Source organism: Brachypodium distachyon, chromosome 5 (assembly GCF_000005505.3).
Source record: "Brachypodium distachyon strain Bd21 chromosome 5, Brachypodium_distachyon_v3.0, whole genome shotgun sequence".
NCBI lineage: Eukaryota > Viridiplantae > Streptophyta > Magnoliopsida > Poales > Poaceae > Brachypodium > Brachypodium distachyon.
The window spans coordinates 22,212,494-22,231,950 of NC_016135.3; the positions used below are offsets into that span (position 1 = coordinate 22,212,494).

The window sequence follows — 19,457 nt, forward strand, 5'->3', positions numbered from 1 at the left end:
TTGCTGACACGTGTTCATCTTGACTAATTTGACTAAAATGGTCCCGAATCTCAACTTCTATGACTAGTTTTACTCGCTTTGCAACTTGTTGGCCTAAAATGCTCTCAGCTCTCAAGTCGTTGCCCAGTGGTGCAATTACCTATTCAAATTATTAGGGCAACTCCAGCGGGTCGACCCATTTGCGCAGCGGTGCGGATTCTGGTCTGGTTAGACCCATATCTGTCCCAAATTTGGACCGAGTTTGCGTCGACACATATGTTTTTGAGAAAAATGGACATTATGTTCGCTTTGCATTCAGTTTCAAGGAAAATACACCAAGTCTAACCTATTGGAAGAATTTCTTTGGTTATACATCAACTAACGGTTGAGTCATCCATACAATCCTCACCAGAAATCATATGTTTTTCTGCTATCAAGCAATTTATCTTACTCCCTCCAACCCATTTTAGTTGTCTCAAATTTGCTCAAATATGAATGTTTGTATGTTTAAATAGCGTATCGATACATGCAATATTTCAACGGGGTCAGAGGGAGTACTAATTCTTGTGTTTTCTACACTTGTGAAAAATAATAATATGTCATTACTTTTTTTTCACGCGTTTTGTAAATCCTGCAAATCAAAAAGTGCCTAACCATGTTCAGGAAAAGAAAACCCGTACATTGTGCCTTACACGTGTTGGGTATTGTACCAAGCTCAGGATAATCCTCCATAGGCTATTTTGGGTGCCCGGCTCAAGAAATTGAAATCTCTCGAATATACACGTACACCCATATCCAGATTGGAAACCGACGGCTTAAAACCACGCGCAAACCAACAGACCTCTCACTGTTTCCCCTGCACCCGTTCCACAGAACACCGGAGGATCGTGTCAGCTCGCAGGCTGCGCGTGCCCGCAAAGCTTACTGGTCCACCACGCACGCAGTCCATGGACCTGCGCACCGGCGTTTTTGTTCCCAGGTAGAAATCCATTTCCCCTTTTGGGCGGCGCACACCTATCCTCCTGCTCCCCCCACCTCCTCACCATCCGACGACCGAGATACGCCCATCCCCCCTCTCGCGGATCGCGATCCGCGTGGCTCCCTCTCTAGCCAATCAGAGCGCACCATTCCCACCCCCCCGGATCGCTGCCCACCACGGGTATAAAATGGCCTCGACCCAGGTCGTTCGTATCCATCAACTTCTCCAGCTTTCCAGAATCTCAAGCGAGCTCACAACCCAAGCAGCTGTTTCGTTTCCAGAGCTCTGTGCGCTAGCCACGATGCCTGCCATGGCCAAGCCCGCGTCCCGCACCGCCAAGCCCGCCGCGGCGCCGAAGCCGAAGCCCTCCGCCGCCAAGCCGAAGGCCAACGCCGGCCCCGCCCACCCCCCCTACTTCGAGGTGAGCTTCCGATCGATTTCTCTCCTACCCTCCTGCCGCAACCTTGTGAATTCATTGGTACTGTTGGAGTTTGGGCTAAATGGATCTTCAATCTGATCTTCGCAGATGATCAAGGAGGCGATCGCGGCGCTCAAGGACAGGACCGGCTCCAGCTTGGTCGCCATCGCCAAGTACATGGAGGAGAAGCACGGCGCGTCGCTGCCGGCCAACTACAAGAAGATGCTCTCCGTCCAGCTCCGCGCGTTCGCCGCCAAGGGCAAGCTCGTCAAGGTCAAGGCCTCGTACAAGCTTTCCGACGCCGCCAAGAAGGACTCGCCCAAGGCCAAGGCCGCGCCGAAGCCGACCAAGATCGCTGCCAAGCCCAAGAAGGAGGCTGCGAAGTCCAAGGAGGCCGCGAAGCCCAAGAAGGCCGCCGCCGCGGGTACCAAGCGCAAGGCGCCGGAGAAGAAGATCGTCGCCAAGCCGATGAAGTCGCCCGCGGCCAAGGCCAAGGCTAAGCCCAAGACCGTCCGCTCCCCGGCCGGCAAGAAGGCCCGCAAGGTCGCCCCCGCTTGAGATTACCTGATGTGTTAGATAGTTCTGCTTGGTGTGCTAGCGTTATGGGCCTGTACAAAGGATGCCTCATCCTCCCTTAGGTTTTTGGTACTGCTAGGCAAGTTCGTTGTGTCCTGGATGGTGCTGTGTATGGAATGGTTAGGCGTGATGGATGTGTGTTTCCAGTTCTAACTAGTGAAATGAAATCGCAGTTCCCTTCAGCTTTAATCCAAGTCAGTTACGCCAGGTTCTGTGCTGTAACTTGTTTGATTTGATCATCTCTCTGGATCTTTTGGTTTGAACATCCTGAAATTTCTGAATGAATGCCTATTTGATCTTGCACAAATTCGGCTAATTTTTCGCATTCTTTGTAATCACTCGTGGAAGTCCGAGTCTGTCGTTCCTCTTTTCGTTCTAATTTGAGAACCCTGTGAGTTCCGTTGTGATTTATGTTCCCAATCCGCACAGTACTAGAGTCTCGTTCTTTATTGGTGGCCCCAGATTGCGCTTCCTTTCTGTGAGGGGAGCAAAGGTGACCGGGATTTTGCCTTCCATTACGATGGTCTGTGTGGCGAGTCCACAATGGACACGTCGCGAGTACAGAGAAATCACAGCAACGGGCGAGGGGCAGAGCGGCGTCATCGAGCCGAGCGGCGCGTGTGCGTGCATCTCGCCAATTCTATCCACAAACCCAGCGCCCGTTAGTTCATTTTAGCGAACCGCGCTGATCAGCTTCCATTTTGCTTAGATGGTTGATCAGCTATTCAGCTTGCATCTGTGAGGGGATTCAACGCACAGTCCGCAGATGTACCGGGCGTTCCAAGATGGAACTAGGATCGGAGGCGACGGCGGATGCGATGCTGGTGCACGATGGTTTTGGGCTGGGCTGAGCCCAATCTTGCTCTACTGGCCCACGTTTCTGCGCAGGAGTCTATCACCATGGCCTGTCTGATACTCTACTTTTGGGCTTCCACCGTACAGGCATACAGGCCGTAGTGCAAGAGGTGTTGTTGATGCGAGACGTGACAGTTGGGGCGATGCTGCAGCCGTAATCGTGGCAAAGTCTCCACTCCCCACCCACCAGCGTGCCATTCAAGTCGGCATTAACCCTGAGCAGACGAGAGGGTTAACTACTTGAACGTTGTTGGTCGCCCCTCGTCACGATAGCCAGCTAAAATGTGTCCGTGCGTGCGCCTTGGCTCGAGAAGTCTAGTTGCTGCCTTGACGTTGGACATTTAGCTACCTAAGCATCAATACAGGAATGAACAATTCATGAGCCCGTGATGACTAAGTTTGTTGCCGATCGTGTCAGTACCCCTTAGCAAAACCAAACAGCAAAAGACCCGTGAACGTTGACGATACGCAATCCCGTACAGACCACAAGTAGCAGGCGATCATCCTGCCAGACGGTCCATGTGACCTTGTCATACCGTATTTAGTTACGAATCCAATCAGATGGCGACACATCATTATAGCGACGAGAACTATATCCAACGCTACGCAAGATTAAACACGCACGCTTCCAGAAGGAACCGACCGAATTAGATCTCCGGCGCAGGGAAGCAAAAGAGATCGCACGGCGGGGCGGCCAGAATCGCGTGCCGGCTTCAGTTCGCTTCCCTCCCTTCGCACTCCAGGCACAAACGACCTCTTGTCTTCTTCCCCCTGCGCCACCCTCACCGATCCCCCGCCTCCCAGCCCTGCCTCCCATGGAGACGGAGGGCGGGCCCACCCTCCAGCCTTTGCTGTGCCTCGCGTGGCTCGCCGCCACGCTCCCCATCGTCGCCGCCGCGCTGCCGATCCCCGCGGCTGCCGGCGGCCGCCTCGTGCACGGCCTCCTCTCCGCCTTCTCCGCCCGCGGGAAGACCGTGAAGCCGTCTTCCTCCGCCGCGTCCTCCTCCTCCTCCTCCTCTAAGGCGGTAAAATCGGCGGTAAGTTGCTGCAACACCTGGGTTCCTGCTTTGCTATCTATGTTCCCATTCATCTCCGTAGATTGTAAAACCTCGCCTCTAGCTCCAGTGCGCCCAGGTTCGGCTCGGCTACAGGCCTGATGCTCGCGCCTCTCGTTGAAATCCCGCACGACGTCACACCCCCACATTCGTCTTTGCTGATCATTCGCTTTCATCTGTTCCCTGAGATTGATTTCATATTGGTCATTAGGTGTTGGTTTTGGAGAATAAATGCACGATCGGTTGCTTCCATGAGACGGCTCAGTAAAGCTGTTCTTATTTCGGAATTTTTTATAATCCAGGAGTATTTGTATAGTAAAAACAATAGAAGACTGTCCTACTGCATTCTAGCGTAAACTTTGTCCTAGTGATAATCTAGGAGTTTGCTGAATGCCGAGATTGCGTGCAGTCCTTCAGTTTCAATCACTTCAGGAATGCACTTGATCTCTGTTGTAATAAAATGCCCCTGCTCTGTGGCACTAAGTTTATTTCATTAATACTCTCTCCATTCCTAAATATAAGATGTTCTAGCTTTGTCCTAAGTCAAACTTATTAAAGTTGACCAAGCTTGTAGAACAACCTACCAATATCTACTACTCTAAATTAGTTTTATGAAATCTGTCATGATACACATCTCCATAGTATACTTAGTTGGTGTTGTAGATGTTACTACATTTTTATATAAACTTGGTCAAACTTTAAGAAGTTTGACTTGGGACAAAGCTAGAACATCTTATATCCAGGAACAGAGATAGTAATTATGAGTGAGACTGGTTCAACCTTCCAAGTAAGAAAACATTTGATCCTTGAAACGAATTATGAGTACTGATGTTAGGATGACTGTGAAGTAACCTGTCCTGCATCTATTTTTGTCAACTGTTTGCTACTTCAGGAAAGATAAATTTGTCAGTTAAAAATGCATGTGGTACTATTTGTCTTACATTTACAGACTCAATTTCTGTACAATTAACAGAAACTCAAATTACTCTCTGTAAAATCGCAGAAGTTCACTGTTCCACAAAAGTACTTTTTGCATTTCTATGTGGTGGGAGTGACGGTGACAACAAGCTTGCTGCTTGTAATATGCTTCTATGCATATATGAAAATGACACCATTGTTGCCAGAGCCATCGAGTTACTCCACAATTGCTAGCCATCTTGTTGGGTCAAATTCGTTTTCTATTGGCAGTGTCAGATCTCGCACCATGGAACACAAGTATCGTGTCTGGCGGACTGTATTTGTACTTCTATTGATGGAAATTCAGGTGCTGAGACGACTATATGAGACTGAACATGTGTTCCACTACAGCCCTTCAGCTCGGATGCACATTGTAGGATACCTGACGGGTCTATTGTAAGCCCCTTATTGCTTATCTTTCACTATGCTCTAGAATGGTGCAGAATTCTTGCTAAAACATGCTGTCTCGACTAATCTCTCTCCCTTTCTTTATTTTGCTATTTTCTGTTATATTTCACATTTTTGTTGTTGTTATTAGATCTTGTTGTTATGGTAGTTCTCTCTTCTCTGTTCTTCTGCAGCTTGTACTTAGTATTTTTCGAAAAGGAGGGCGTTCCCCCAGCCTCTGCATCAATCGATGCACACAGCCAAGCTTGTACTTAGTTATACTTTATCAACATGATACTTCATTTGTTGTATGGTTTGACCTTGACCTCATACTACCAATATGCTACTTACCACATAGTTAGTCCAACTGATGGTACTTCTAGTATCTAAATTCTTTGCCACAGATTAAATTAACAGTTGATGCATTTTTGCCTAAGTTCTTACTTTATTGCCCTTTATCATAATGCTAATGTTGGGAACAGGATTAGGCATTCATGTCACCTGTGACAATGCATAAATATATCTTTGTACAAGGATCGTTCCTTTTTCTTCTACTCCCTCTATCCCAAAATAAGTCACTTGGAATTTGTGTAGATTCTTATGCAAATCCACGTCACTTATTTTGGGACGGAGGGAGTATGACACTTTGGAGTGACATGTAGTTTTTTCTTGCCAGCTATTACACGGCTGCACCTATATCTCTTGCTAGCTCTTGTCTTCCTGAAGCAACAGATTATCTTCAAGGTCAAATAGCTGAGTTCATAGTGAAAGGTCGTGCAAGAACACCAGACCTAGTCATTGATTATTCGTCTCTCCTAAAGCCTCTTTTAAAGTTGGGGTGGTGCCAATGGATAGGTGCTGTGATATTCATTTGGGGATCCCTCCATCAGATCCGTTGCCATGCAATTCTTGTAAGTACCTGCTTCTTCGTAGTGAGATTAGAAGTCTCGAACCCTAGATTTAGCAATATACTACTCCCGCCAATCCATAATAAGTACCTGCTTCTTCGTAGTGAGATTAGTACAACTTTGTATTAACTTTGTACTAAATCTGAGACACTTATTATGGATCGGAGGGAGTAGTTGGTTTTTTGTCTGTGAAAGTGAACAGGACGTTACATATATGTGCAGGAGAAGAAATGTTAAAAACAAAGGATCTCCTCCCATTGTATTGAAACTTGATTATTGAAACTAGCAAGACTTGTTTAATGAAATCCTGAATCATGTCTTGTTGTAAACGTTTTGGTATTTGAGATTTGATGGGTTCAAAATCCAACTGGCTGTCTCTGTCTCTTATCCCTCCAGTTGTAAATATTCTCAAATTTGCAACTTTTCGTCTTAACTAATGAAAAGCAGCGCTAAAATAATTAAAAACTCCAACCGGCTGTAGAAAGTGTGAATCCCAAATACACAAACTTGTTTAGTCAACCAACAACAGGAACTCTTCATAAAGTGTCAGCCCATACATGTTTGGTTATTCAGTATGCATATTTTCAGTTTCTTTAGGCAAGAAACTACATCGTTCTGCATTTTTTCATTGCAAACTTTCAGGCTAGAAATTAGGATGTTTAGTTATATTTTAAAGTTCAATTTTTTTTCCACTTTTACAGGGATCCTTGCGTGAACACAAAGATTCTGATGAATATGTTATTCCTTGCGGTGACTGGTTTAGTCGTGTGTCTTGCCCTCACTACCTCGCTGAACTAGTGAGTACCTCAATTCTTCTCTCATATTCTGTATTTTACACAAACTTTTTGATAGATGTGGCTGCAGTACTTTTACATTGCTAAACTGATTATCTTGCGAGTACTCAATCGAAATCACGGATGAGTTAGCTGGGATGGGTATCCACTTGCCACTGGTGGTAGCGTGAGAACGTATAACTCCTGATGTGGCTTCGATTGCTTGCAAGAGTGGGAAAAACAGATAACTTTTTGATTGCTTATAATGTAATTTGGTTTTATGCACTGTTCGATACTACTGCATAGTTATCAAAAAATTTGGTTCCCCATTTTTATCAGGCTAACTTGCAGACAAAAGGTGGCACTCGACTGTATAAATTTCTCTTTAGGGAGTGCCCAGCCTTACATTGGAGAAGCAAACATTCTGTACATAGCTTATAAACTCTAAGATAAATATCACCGGGGCAACTCTCAAATTATTCTCCATTTTGTCGAGCAACTAAATGAGCCTAAGATAATAGGATATATGTTTGCCTTTACCATAATTCTTATTGTTTTTGCTGTTGTTTGCCTTGATTCAGACTGGGCGCTGAGCTGCTGGAAATAAGAACCATATGGACTTTAAATTAGTACCATGTTAGCATTTATGGTTGTTTTGGTTTTGTAGGTCATATATTTGGGCGTGCTGATAGCTAGTGGTGGATCAGACATTTCAGTCTGGTTCCTGTTCATTTTTGTGGTACGATTCACTGACTTTTTGCACCAATATCAGTCAAAATAAGACTTGATTCTGGTTATCGTATCCTTTCAGTGTATTGTTTCAGTTCAGCAGACTGAAGTTCCCTTTTTGTGCAGATAACTAATCTGTCTTTCGCAGCAGTACAAACTCATAGATGGTACCTTCAAAAGTTTGAAGACTACCCTCGTTCTCGCTATGCTATCATTCCATTTGTATTGTAGCATCTACAAGCATTCCTGGCGTGCAGTAGCAAACACCAAACATACTTGTGTGTTCTGCCCAAAATGCGCAACCCAGCATGTAAAAGATATTCATGTAAATGTGACAGGATGGAAGTTAAAATGGTGTGTTGTGTAAGTAATTGGGCCACTATGAATATTATACTTACAAGTGTTGTATTTCCAATTTTAAACTGTTATACACACTAACATAGTTGGATCTTTGACCTACAATAGCATTTACAGACACATTTAAGCATTGGAAATAAAGTTCTTGCTGAACCAGAAACATGTATATTTGCGACGAAAAACCTGATACAAGTTACTGATGTGAGAATTTGACATATCATAATGGTGCAAGTCATCTTAATTTGCCACAAAGGTAACTTCCGATGGAACCATGGCATGAGTGGGCACTTGTTTTGAGCCTGGATATGTTCAAGTGTCTTCTGATTTTTAAATCTCTACTAACGCGGCGCCCTGTTGTTCATCCTATGGTCAATCCTTCTGGAACTATCGTAGTGGGTTTGTACTTTTCTTTTTTGTTTTAGTACCATCATGTTAACTCAGAATATCTCAAGCTCATTTTGTCTGCTGTTCCTTACAGTGTGACTGAGCTGTTCTGGAAATGAATGTTGATGCGAGAAAAGTGGAAACATATACAAGGCTTACAAAGATCATCGAGGAAATACCTTTTCTTTACAATCATCGACGGTATACTTGAGTAGGATCATCTCTTGTCAGGTCCGCCTTTTCCTCCACTAATTTTCTGTACCTATAATGATTGCAATTTTGCTGGTTTTATTAGCAAGTTGAGACTGATCACGATAGCTTCTCCGGGTTCAGAGAGCTGTTCAAGCTGGAAATTCGTTTAGAGGCCAATATTAGCTACTCCCTCCGATCCATATTAATTGTCTCAAATTTGCTCAGATATGAACGTATCTATGTCTAAAAAACGTCTAGATACATGTAATATTTTGAATTAATATGGATCGGAGGGAGTAGTTCTTTGTCAAATACAATGCATGGTTTGGTAATTGTAGTTGGGATCCTGGGAAGTAGTACATATGGCTAGAATTCTGAAGAAACTTCGCTAGCTGAAGAACACTCTGGGCCATGAAGGCCTATGCATATCACTTCACCAATTTATTCCAAGCTCACTTCCTTCTCCTTTCCCATTTCTAGAACACCCATTATTACAGCAATCAGGCCAGCACATCCTATTAAGGTTAAAGTAAAAGCACTCCATAAAAGAACAAATGGAAGGCAACATAGCCTTTTATCAGTACCGAAAGAAGCTTAGCATAGCTGAGCTGATGGAAGTGAGAGCAAACTAGCTACCAACCAGCAGCACTCATGCTCCTCACCTAGCGAGGAAATGAGTCGCATTTGGTCAGAAAAGCACATCCATCATCCATGTATCCGCGCGGGGAGGGGACACGCTCCTTGTCTTTGCCCCGGCTAATCCTCCCTCCAGGACATGTATTGGAACACACCGCCTACTTGCAGCTACCCCAAGTCTTGTTTAGTCAGTGCACTTCTAAATAGACTTATTGTTCTTGTTCTTTTCCCCGGGCCGGCACATCATGGCGTGTGTGCATGCAACCTAGCCACTAGCTCGACACACCGATCGGCAGACACAATGAGAGCCGAGCTTTCTTACTCCTTTTTCCCTTCAGGTGGTGGGGGATCCATGGAACTCGCCGCTTGTTTCCAAGTGCTGTACTGGTTACTTTATTAGCCGTGTTATTTATAGGAGCTGGTGACGTTGCTGAGAGTTGGTACCTGGAATCCCTGAAACCGAAATGAAATGAAATTAAGGACTAATGAGGAATGATAGCGAAATTCGGATACAATTAGAGACCCGAAATTGATGAAAAGGGCGTAAAGGAATCTGACGGTCCCATTGGCGAAAATTGAGAGGGATGTGCTCTCCAACCAAGTCTCGATCACGTAGACATTTTACTACTAGTGCCAACACACCACTATACTAGAGTAGGCGGCAGAAAACAAAGGAATGTGAGCACTTCGATGAGCGTGGACGAAGCATGCTGTCCGTATGGGCCGTCCAGTTCAGATTTGTTCCAGCTTCCATTTCCAAGACCGTTCAGTTTTGGAGGGTTGCAAATGCAATGCAGCCCCGCCCCCATGTAGCGCCTAAATAGCTCTTTTTCAAGAGACAGGAGAAGAGAAGAGAAAATAGGACTCCGAGTCAAATTTGCTCAACGAGCATGAGAGCGATGTGTGTTCGGTTGGAAGCTCGTCCAAGGCTGGAATTGCCGTTTTGGACGGTCATGTCCACGGGCACGTACTGGTCTCTGGTTCTCCACTCTCCAAGCGTCGCAAAATGACACCCGAAATGCGACGCAAACCTCTTCCACCCTTTTCCCGCTCATTTTGCGTTTCAGCTTTTGGAGGAATTGGAAGCTAGCAGCCGCGCTAGCGCTAGCGCTTGCGTTACTACTCCTACCTGTACATTAATGGGCACGACGAGGCCTGTGCTCTCTTACGTTCTGTGTGCGAGACTCACACAAGCATGTACATACACGTCTCGACATTTATTGTGTATTTTTGCTTCTTCTCCAACGTAACTACAGCTGGTATCCAAATTGTGACCTCGCGATCCAAACAAGTAGGGCTCCCGTGGTCTAATTACTCGAGTCGCCGATCATAACCTCTCATCGTCGTTTCTAAATCCGAAAAGAAAAATCACCTTGATGCCTGAATGCACCAAAGCTACTGATCTTACACACCAGAACCACTGCCATTGTGCTTTGAGCTTCAACAGGAAGAGACACGGATCTAGCAGGCTGGAAACACAGCAGCACTAGCACTAGCACGGTAACATTTCACTGGCACGGTAACAGGTAGTAGTATTTTCCATGGAACAGGGGGTAGTGGACACCGGAGCGGCCATGTTAAAAGCTACTATCAGATCCTTCGGCCCCATTCGAGCACTGTTTTTCTTTCTCCTCTCTCTCTCCCGGATGGAGCAAATTTACAGAGAGCAGAGGCCGGAGGAGCAAACCACGCAATGACGCAAACACAGTGAGGGCGAAGTAAAGCTGACAATGCTCGGCTGGTCAGTGGCAGCAGGTCCCCCATATGGCCGTTTGACGATTATTGGACCCTCTCCTCTCTCTTTCCTTGTCGTGCTACGGCCAGTAGCAGCAGTAGTACTTGCCAGACGATCTGATCCCACCAGCAGCGCTATCTGCCTATCTGGTCCCTAACTGTTGTCAGTCTTCGAACGGCAATAAATCTACTCCTGCGTTTTTTCACCGTAGACTCGAGATTCAGTAAAATGCTGCCGGTAAAATCTTGGCGTCAGCTTATTATTACATCGTCAACTGGTACAACTACTAGGTGTCGTAGCAGTTTCATGCGAGAAAAACACAAGCCAAAATTAGGAGTACAAGATTCAACAGCCAGATGAATCTTGATCGATTACTGGAGAATTTGAGAGCTGAGCCATCGAACCCAACGGGCACAATGTCTTCTGCTACAAAGATTCGGGGCGAGAAGAGAGATTTGCAGTAAGACGACGCGCCCAACGGTGTTGTTGTGCACATGCAGGGCCTGGATTAGGAGTTAAATAAACAGAGATCACCGGCGAGTGTCTCTCTCTCTTTTTCCCCACTGGCATCAAGTAGACAGGATTCTAGTATTCCCCCCTACCGTACTATGCTCCCGTGCTTCACCGCACTGCTCCGCCAACGTGCTAGTACTACGCATGTGCATGCTTAACTTGTTTAATCAGCATTGATTTGGTATCAGCAGCTGGTGGAAAAGTCCATCTTTTTCGTAGATCTTGTAGCGTGCAACGGGCATGACAGTACTCCTGGATCAAGATGGGAGTACTTCATCCCATCTGCTGCTCCCTACAAAAAGGACCCGAAAGTTAAATCTGAAACCCGGAGGATGTGATCGATGCGACGCTGGCACGGAATGGGAGCGTGAGTGTACAGATAATGTAAACTTCGTGGAGCTTTATTACTTATTTGCATTAGTATATAAAAATAGAAGTAGCCAGAGCACCCACAGCTATTTTCATCTGTTCTTCAGTGAGGAACTCTCGTAATGTTGCTCACGTCCATGAAATCTGTCGCCTTGTATTGATGGATAGACAGATAACGTATAAAAACTTGGAGGGTCCTTCATAAATCGTACTCCTAGTAAATTGGCCACTACATGGGCTCTTGTGTCTTGCTCGCTGTCCCATTTGACCATCCATTTTATTAGGAATTCCAGTTGACCAGCACCACCGGTCGAACATACAGCTGAGAAAATGCTGGTAAACGTACCAGCCTCGACGTAGAGCTCTTGAACCAGAAGATGTCTCTCCTCTAGTTCAAAAAAAGCCCAGACAACGATTCACATGTTGTGTACTACTGTACACCAGGTGTAGCACGCAGCACATGGATGATTTTTTCTTTTTTCGCGGAGAAAAAATAACAGCACATGGATGTTAACACCAATAATGGAATTACTAATCAGCAAACATCATACTACTAGTGGTTAACACATGGAAGTTTGAGCACCAATAATGGAATTACCATGGCCCAGAATGCCCGGATGTCCAGTCATGCCTTTGCCCAGATGGCCAGACGCATGCAGCCTACTTGTCACGGCGAGCCGAGCATACGTCTCGTGCGGCATTGCTTGTTCCTAAATCCATGGCAAAATTCCGCCTCGTTCATCCGCTCTAAATCCATGGGCGAGTCTCTCCTCCAAATGAAACGGACGCCGCCCGTCACGCGCGCATCGGGGGCCCGCGGCTCACACGGCGCCACTGACGCCATGCGCCCGGTTTACCCTCGACCCCACCTGCCGGCCTCTTGCCGGAAAGCCCCCGCTGCGTCAGCGCCAGCAGCCTTCTCCGGCGGTGCGTGCTACTACCAGAAAAGGGCATTCACTGCGGCGAGAGTCAAAGTCCATCGTGACTAATTTATTTTCTCAAAACCGGATACTTAATCTCCTGAACTTTGCAAAACCAGACAAATTACTCTTTGAGACCAATCTAAACGGTTTTTGTAGACGATTTTGCTGACGTGGCGACTGAAAAATGCTATGTCGTCAGTTTTAGGGAAGGAATAATTGGTTTAGACAAGAAAACCCCTCAACTTCCCCTCCTCTTCCTCAGTATTCATTCCCCTCTCCTTTTCTCCCGTCCCATTCTAAAAACTAGGGTTCATCCTCAATGTTGAAATTAGACAGAAACTTGAGCTTAGTGCGGGTGTCGATTGTGTCTGGTTTCTTGCTATTTTTTTTTAAATAATACGAATTATTTAATCATTATTGAAAATAATACACGTTTTAGATTATTTTTTAAAATAATACACCCGGCTTGGGCCAGGCCGACTGGAGCTAATCGGCCTGGCCCAACCCGATTAGGCCCACTCGGCCTCGCCCAGACCGACTGGAGGCCGGTCGGCCTGTGGGAGGCCCCAGTCGGCTTTGGCCAGGCCGACTGGGTGCTCGTCTTCCTCGTACGTACAGGAACAAAACGTCATTGCTCGCTAGTTGATCTCCCTTCGATAGGTCTCCACTCATTCTCATCGCATTAACATATGAGAATTAATTTTCACTATTTCACGAACCAGTTCAGGCACTAGGTCTCCCGTTTTTCTTTTTTAATGGCCACTTCCATTGACACGCACCGAATGCCGCCCGTTGGCATCCATCTCCCTCCTCTGCCTATAAAAGGCGATTCCTAGCGCGTCACTGTGTGTCTCTGCCCTTCCTCTCTCATTATCCTATCGAGAGGTTGTCCCCTCAAGCTCTCTACATCTCGTGCCACGACCACTTCCCTCCGTCGTCCGTCGCCTCCATTGTTGAAGGGGAGCTCGCTCCGAAGCTCTGTTCCTCGATTCCTTTCACCGGGAGACTCGTCCGACCCCCTTCACCTTTTTTGACAAGGTTTCGCGAACAACCGTCGCCGTTGGCCGTGCCGTCCCCGACGTCATGTTGAAGCCATGCCCGGAGCCCCGACCGCGACGGGAGACCTATTGCGCCTGAACCGGGGAATAGTGGGGATGAATTCGTATGTGTTAATGCGAAGAGAATGAGTGGAGACCAGGGGAATCGAAGGGAGATCAACAACAGGAGTGGGGCGTTCGAGCTTCTGTTCCCCTGTACGTGCGAGGAAGACGAACACCCAGTCGGCCTGGCCGAAGCCGACTGGAGCCTAAGCGGTCTGGGCGATGCGGACAAGGGCCAGTCGGCCTGTGGGCTGGCAGGCCGGCCTCCAGTCGGCCTGGCCGAGGCCGAGTGGGCCTAATCGGCTTGGGCCAGGTCGATTAACTCCAGTCGGCCTGGGCGAGGCCGAGGGTGTATTATTTTTGAGATTTTTCTAAAATGGTATTATTTTCAATAATGATTAAATAATTCGTATTATTAAAAAAAAGTAGCTGGTTTCTTGGATATATTGATATGTGCTCAGTTCATGCTATTTTATTTTTTGGGTAAATGTATGATATTTCTTACTTTGTGGTAAGCATGCTCGCTTTGGTTTTGAGATGCAACCGATCATGTTTTGCTATATAAAAAAATATGCTCCAACCGATTACCGCTCTAAAATTGACAGTGTTGCATTTTGCCGGGGTGATTAATCCGGTTTTGCAAAATTCAGAAAATTAAGCACCTAATTTTAAAGGGGGGAAATTGAGGGGCTTCCTGCCTAAACCAACTGATGCCCGCACTAAAACTGACAACATAGCATTTAACAGTCGCCCCGTTAGCAAAACCGCATACAAAAACTGCTTAGGTTGGTCTCCGGGGCTGATTTGTCTGGTTTTGCATAGTTCAAGGGGTAAAGTACCTGGTTTTGAAGTTCAGGGGCAAAGTGGTCCCATTCGCTGGTTCAGGGGTTACATGCACTTAACTCGCCGCGGCGACGACGACAGGCTGTCCTCTCGGTCGTAAAAGCGCGCTTAACGTTAACTAAGCACCTCATAAAGCGCGCTCTCGTCAGACTGGAATGGCGTTAAAGCTGGTAGGAGGTGGAGAGGGAGGGAGAGCGCACCGTGGGAGGCGGAAACAAAACAAAAGAGGCCTGCGTAGAAAACGCGCCACAGACACACGAGCTAATAAAAACTGCCTCGAAGCCCACCCAAACCCGTCCAAAACCTCGCACCCGGAGCCGCTCTCTTTTTCTCCCCGGAACTCCCAAACGCAAACGCAAACGCAAGCGCAGACTCTCCCCCTCCCTCATCTCTCTCTCTCTCTCTCCGTCTCCATGGAAGCCTGAATGCCAAAGCCGTCAAGACGATGACAAGAACGCGAGAGAAACCGCTCTCTCTGGCTTTTCACGCGATGCCGTCGTCCGCGCGGCTGCTGTTCGTGCTCGTGATGGTGGCGGCGGCGCGGGCGGCCACGCCGGCGCCCGCGCCGCCGGTGGCGCGCACGGCGGAGGTGCAGGCGGAGATCGACGCGCTGCTCGCGTTCCGCGCCGGGCTGCGCGACCCCTACGCCGCCATGTCCGGGTGGGACGCGTCCTCGCCGTCCGCGCCCTGCTCCTGGCGCGGCGTCGCGTGCGCCGCGCCCGGTGGGGCCGGCCGCGTCGTCGAGCTGCTGCTCCCGCGGCTCCGCCTCTCCGGCCCCATCTCCCCCGCGCTCGCCTCGCTCGCCTACCTCGAGAAGCTCAGCCTCCGCTCCAACTCGCTCTCCGGCAACATCCCGGCCTCCCTGGCCCGCGTCGCCTCCCTCCGCGCCGTCTTCCTCCAGTCAAACTCCCTCTCCGGCCCCATCCCGCAGTCCTTCCTCTCCAACCTCACCAACCTCGAGTCCTTCGACGTCTCCGCCAACCTCCTGTCCGGCCCCGTCCCTGCTTCGCTCCCTCCAAGCCTGAAGTACCTCGACCTCTCCTCCAACGCCTTCTCCGGCACCATCCCTGCCAACATTAGCGCCTCGGCGACCAAGCTCCAGTTCTTCAACCTGTCCTTCAACCGCCTCCGGGGGACGGTACCGGCGTCGCTGGGGACCTTGCAGGACCTGCATTACCTCTGGCTGGAAGGTAACCTTCTCGAAGGCACCATCCCGTCGGCGTTGGCCAACTGCAAGGCGCTGCTCCACCTCAACCTGCAGGGGAACGCGCTCCGCGGCATCTTGCCGACCGCTGTCGCGGCGATACCGTCGCTGCAGATTCTCTCGGTGTCGCGGAACCGGCTCTCCGGCGCCGTCCCGGCCGCGGCGTTCGGCAGCGAGAGGAACTCGTCGCTGCGCATCGTGCAGCTCGGCGGCAACGAGTTCTCTCAGGTGGACGTGCCCGGTGGGCTCGGCAAGGATCTCCAGGTTGTGGACTTGGGGGGCAACAAGCTGGGCGGTCCCTTCCCGGGATGGCTCGTCGAGGCTCAGGGACTGACGGTGCTCAACCTTTCTGGCAATGCATTCACCGGCGATGTGCCGGCGGCAGTTGGGCAACTTACTGCGCTCCAGGAACTGCGTCTTGGCGGTAACGCTTTCACTGGTGCAGTGCCTCCGGAGATTGGTAGATGTGGCGCGCTCCAGGTGCTTGTTCTCGAGGACAACCGCTTCTCCGGCGAGGTTCCTGCCGCTCTTGGCGGTCTCCGGCGGCTCAGAGAGGTCTATCTTGGTGGGAACTCTTTAGCCGGCCAGATTCCGGCCACCTTGGGCAATCTCTCGTGGCTGGAAACATTGTCACTACCGAAGAACCGGCTCACTGGTGGTCTGCCCAGTGAGGTCTTCCTGCTGGGCAACCTGACATTGTTGAATCTCTCTGATAACAAGCTCTCCGGTGAGATTCCTTCTGCTATTGGCAGTCTGCTTGCTCTGCAGAGTTTGAATTTGAGTGGCAATGCCTTCTCAGGCCGCATTCCGTCGACCATTGGCAACCTGCTGAACATGCGAGTTCTTGACCTTTCTGGTCAGAAGAACCTCTCGGGCAGTCTCCCGGCAGAGCTTTTCGGTCTGCCACAGCTGCAGCATGTATCACTCGCCGAAAATTCTCTCTCTGGAGATGTTCCTGAAGGTTTCAGCAGTCTGTGGAGTCTGCGTCACCTCAACATCTCGGTGAATTATTTTTCGGGGTCAATCCCGGGTACATATGGGTACATGGCATCACTCCAGGTGCTCTCAGCCTCGCACAACCGCATCTCTGGGGAGGTGCCCCCGGAGCTTGCCAATCTTTCCAACCTCACCGTGCTTGACCTCAGTGGCAACCATCTGACTGGTCCAATCCCGAGCGACCTCTCACGCCTTGGTGAATTGGAGGAGCTTGACCTCAGCCACAATCAGCTATCCAGCAAGATACCCCCAGAGATCTCCAACTGCTCGTCGCTTGCCACTCTCAAGCTTGCTGACAATCATCTTGGCAGCGAGATACCACCCTCTCTTGCCAACCTCTCGAAGCTGCAGACACTTGATCTGTCATCCAACAATATTACGGGCAGCATCCCTGACTCACTGGCTCAGATTCCAGGCCTTTTATCATTCAACGTGTCACACAATGACCTTGCAGGGGAGATACCAGCAATTCTTGGCTCCCGCTTTGGCACCCCCTCAGCATTTGCTTCCAATCCAGGTTTGTGTGGTTCACCATTGGAGAGTGAATGCAGTGAATACAAGCGGCACAGGAAGCGACAGAGGCTACAGCGCCTGGCTCTGCTGATCAGTGCGGTGGCTGCTGCTGCACTGCTCCTTGTGTTGTTGTGCTGCTGCTGTGTGTTCAGCTTGCTGCGGTGGAGACGCCGGTTTGTTGAGAAGCGTGATGGTGTCAAGAAGAGGCGACGCAGCCCTGGGAGGGGCAGTGGATCCAGCGGCACCAGCACAGAAAATGGAATCAGCCAGCCAAAGCTGATCATGTTTAATTCCAGGATCACCTATGCAGACACAGTGGAGGCGACACGGCAGTTTGATGAGGAGAATGTGCTCAGCCGCGGCCACCATGGTCTCATGTTCAAGGCTTGTTACAGTGAAGGAACTGTGCTGGCCATCTTACGGCTTCCTTCCACCTCAGCTGATGGCGCCGTGGTTGTTGAAGAGGGATCATTCAGGAAAGAAGCCGAGTCTCTAGGCAGGGTGAAGCACAGAAACCTCACTGTTCTTCGTGGCTACTACGCCGGGCCACCGCCCGATGTTCGCCTGCTGGTCTATGACTACATGCCCAACGGTAACCTTGCCACATTGCTCCAAGAAGCGTCTCACCAAGACGGTCACATCCTCAATTGGCCGATGAGGCATCTCATTGCTCTTGGTGTCTCTCGTGGCCTTGCATTCCTCCACCAGTCCGGTGTCATTCACGGAGATGTCAAGCCACAGAACATCCTCTTCGATGCTGACTTCGAGCCACACCTATCCGATTTCGGGCTGGAGCCAATGGTGGTGACTGCTGGTGCCGCTGCAGCCGCCGCCGCTGCATCAACATCTGCTACAACACCGGTTGGTTCGCTTGGCTATGTCGCCCCAGACGCGGCGACTGCTGGACAGGCTACACGGGAAGGTGATGTCTACAGCTTTGGCATTGTGTTACTGGAACTGCTCACAGGCCGGCGCCCTGGCATGTTCGCCGGGGAGGATGAGGACATTGTGAAGTGGGTGAAGCGGCAGCTGCAGCGTGGGGCAGTCGCTGAGCTGCTTGAGCCGGGCCTGCTGGAGCTCGACCCCGAGTCCTCAGAGTGGGAAGAGTTCCTGCTGGGAATCAAGGTCGGCCTGCTCTGCACCGCCTCCGACCCGCTGGATCGCCCGGCAATGGCCGATGTGGTGTTCATGCTTGAGGGTTGCCGTGTTGGCCCAGACATCCCCTCCTCCGCCGATCCAACCTCCCAGCCATCCCCTGCGTAGTCTCCGGTGTCCCTCAGCCGCCATTGTCAGATTCAGTTCAGTAGTTTGTACCATTTTTTTCTGTAATTCTTTTCTTAGTTCAGACTAGTCTTTAGCTGCTTCACTCAGCACCCAGAACTCAGCATTTCCCGCCAAGGAACGAGGCTGGCCCAAGCAAGTGGGAAGTAGCCGTTGGGGTTTCTAATCTCATGGTTAGGGAGGGTGTCAGTACTGGGAATCGAAGGACCATGTGGTGCTTGGCACGGCCAGGCACGATGCTGCGATGCCATGCCGCGGAGGTTAGTGGCGCGCATGTGGGGTTCCCATCACAACGGCTACTGATGCAAGGATACGGTTGTGTCTCCTCTCCTGGCCTATCTATTTCTTGGCTGATCTGTAGTAGTACTCTGTACTCTTTAGGAAATTGATTCGTGTAGGGGCCTGCTTGGCTTCTTTGGATCCTGTCTTTAATATCTATCGTTTTTTACCATGGCTGCTAGATCTTTGTAGTGTTGTGATGTGCTGTGATGTACATTTTGTTATCTCAATTGATGCAACAGGATTGGGGTAATGATGCTTCATGACCGTTAACTTGTTGTTTTCCCTCTGCGTATAATGATTAGTGCCCAGCTCTTTATTCTGTATTTAGTTTTCTCCTGGATAATGAGAAGGGGACCCTTGCTTATTATCTTTTGTCTGGCTGGATGGATGCACTTTGTTTCTTCTTTGGCAATTGGAGAAAGAAATGCTTTGGAACAGTGCACTGACCACCAGTGCAGTATGTTTATTGAGCAATTAGTGGGAGATCTTTGTACAATGGTACCACCGTACTTG

General features: G+C 49.1%; 3 protein-coding genes across 4 annotated transcripts; all 3 read left to right on the forward strand.

Moving 5' to 3' along the window:
- Positions 1 to 1,159: 1,159 nt before the first annotated feature.
- LOC100834570 (histone H1) lies at positions 1,160 to 2,183 on the forward strand. Its single transcript, XM_003580316.4, has 2 exons — positions 1,160 to 1,379; positions 1,485 to 2,183. The coding sequence occupies exons 1-2, from the start codon at positions 1,260 to 1,262 to the stop codon at positions 1,932 to 1,934; spliced, it is 570 nt and encodes a 189-aa protein (XP_003580364.1). The 5' UTR covers positions 1,160 to 1,259; the 3' UTR covers positions 1,935 to 2,183.
- Positions 2,184 to 3,435: 1,252 nt separating this feature from the next.
- LOC100834872 (polyprenol reductase 1) lies at positions 3,436 to 8,078 on the forward strand. Of its 2 annotated transcripts, XM_024455440.1 has the most exons (7): positions 3,436 to 3,844; positions 4,866 to 5,215; positions 5,883 to 5,977; positions 6,062 to 6,117; positions 6,816 to 6,911; positions 7,555 to 7,626; positions 7,743 to 8,078. In XM_024455440.1, the coding sequence occupies exons 1-7, from the start codon at positions 3,623 to 3,625 to the stop codon at positions 7,845 to 7,847; spliced, it is 996 nt and encodes a 331-aa protein (XP_024311208.1). In that variant the 5' UTR covers positions 3,436 to 3,622; the 3' UTR covers positions 7,848 to 8,078. The 2 variants fall into 2 exon arrangements, with proteins under 2 accessions (XP_024311208.1, XP_010240290.1); XM_010241988.3 differs by having other exon boundaries at positions 3,439 to 3,844; positions 5,883 to 6,117.
- Positions 8,079 to 14,866: 6,788 nt separating this feature from the next.
- LOC100841505 (probable inactive leucine-rich repeat receptor kinase XIAO) lies at positions 14,867 to 19,214 on the forward strand. The gene has a single exon (XM_003581506.4). The coding sequence runs from the start codon at positions 15,114 to 15,116 to the stop codon at positions 18,642 to 18,644; it is 3,531 nt and encodes a 1,176-aa protein (XP_003581554.2). The 5' UTR covers positions 14,867 to 15,113; the 3' UTR covers positions 18,645 to 19,214.
- Positions 19,215 to 19,457: the final 243 nt, after the last annotated feature.

What these genes read in the sequence shown, in the direction of transcription:
- LOC100834570 (XM_003580316.4), top strand. Translation starts at nt 1,260, where the DNA reads ATGCCTGCCATGGCCAAGCCCGCGTCCCGCACCGCCAAGCCCGCCGCG. An exon ending in CCCACCCCCCCTACTTCGAG is followed by an intron (nt 1,380 to 1,484) that starts GTGAGCTTCCGA and finishes TGATCTTCGCAG; the next exon opens with ATGATCAAGGAGGCGATCGC.
- LOC100834872 (XM_010241988.3), top strand. Translation starts at nt 3,623, where the DNA reads ATGGAGACGGAGGGCGGGCCCACCCTCCAGCCTTTGCTGTGCCTCGCG. An exon ending in GGATACCTGACGGGTCTATT is followed by an intron (nt 5,216 to 5,882) that starts GTAAGCCCCTTA and finishes TTTTCTTGCCAG; the next exon opens with CTATTACACGGCTGCACCTA. An exon ending in TCCGTTGCCATGCAATTCTT is followed by an intron (nt 6,118 to 6,815) that starts GTAAGTACCTGC and finishes CCACTTTTACAG; the next exon opens with GGATCCTTGCGTGAACACAA.
- LOC100841505 (XM_003581506.4), top strand. Translation starts at nt 15,114, where the DNA reads ATGACAAGAACGCGAGAGAAACCGCTCTCTCTGGCTTTTCACGCGATG.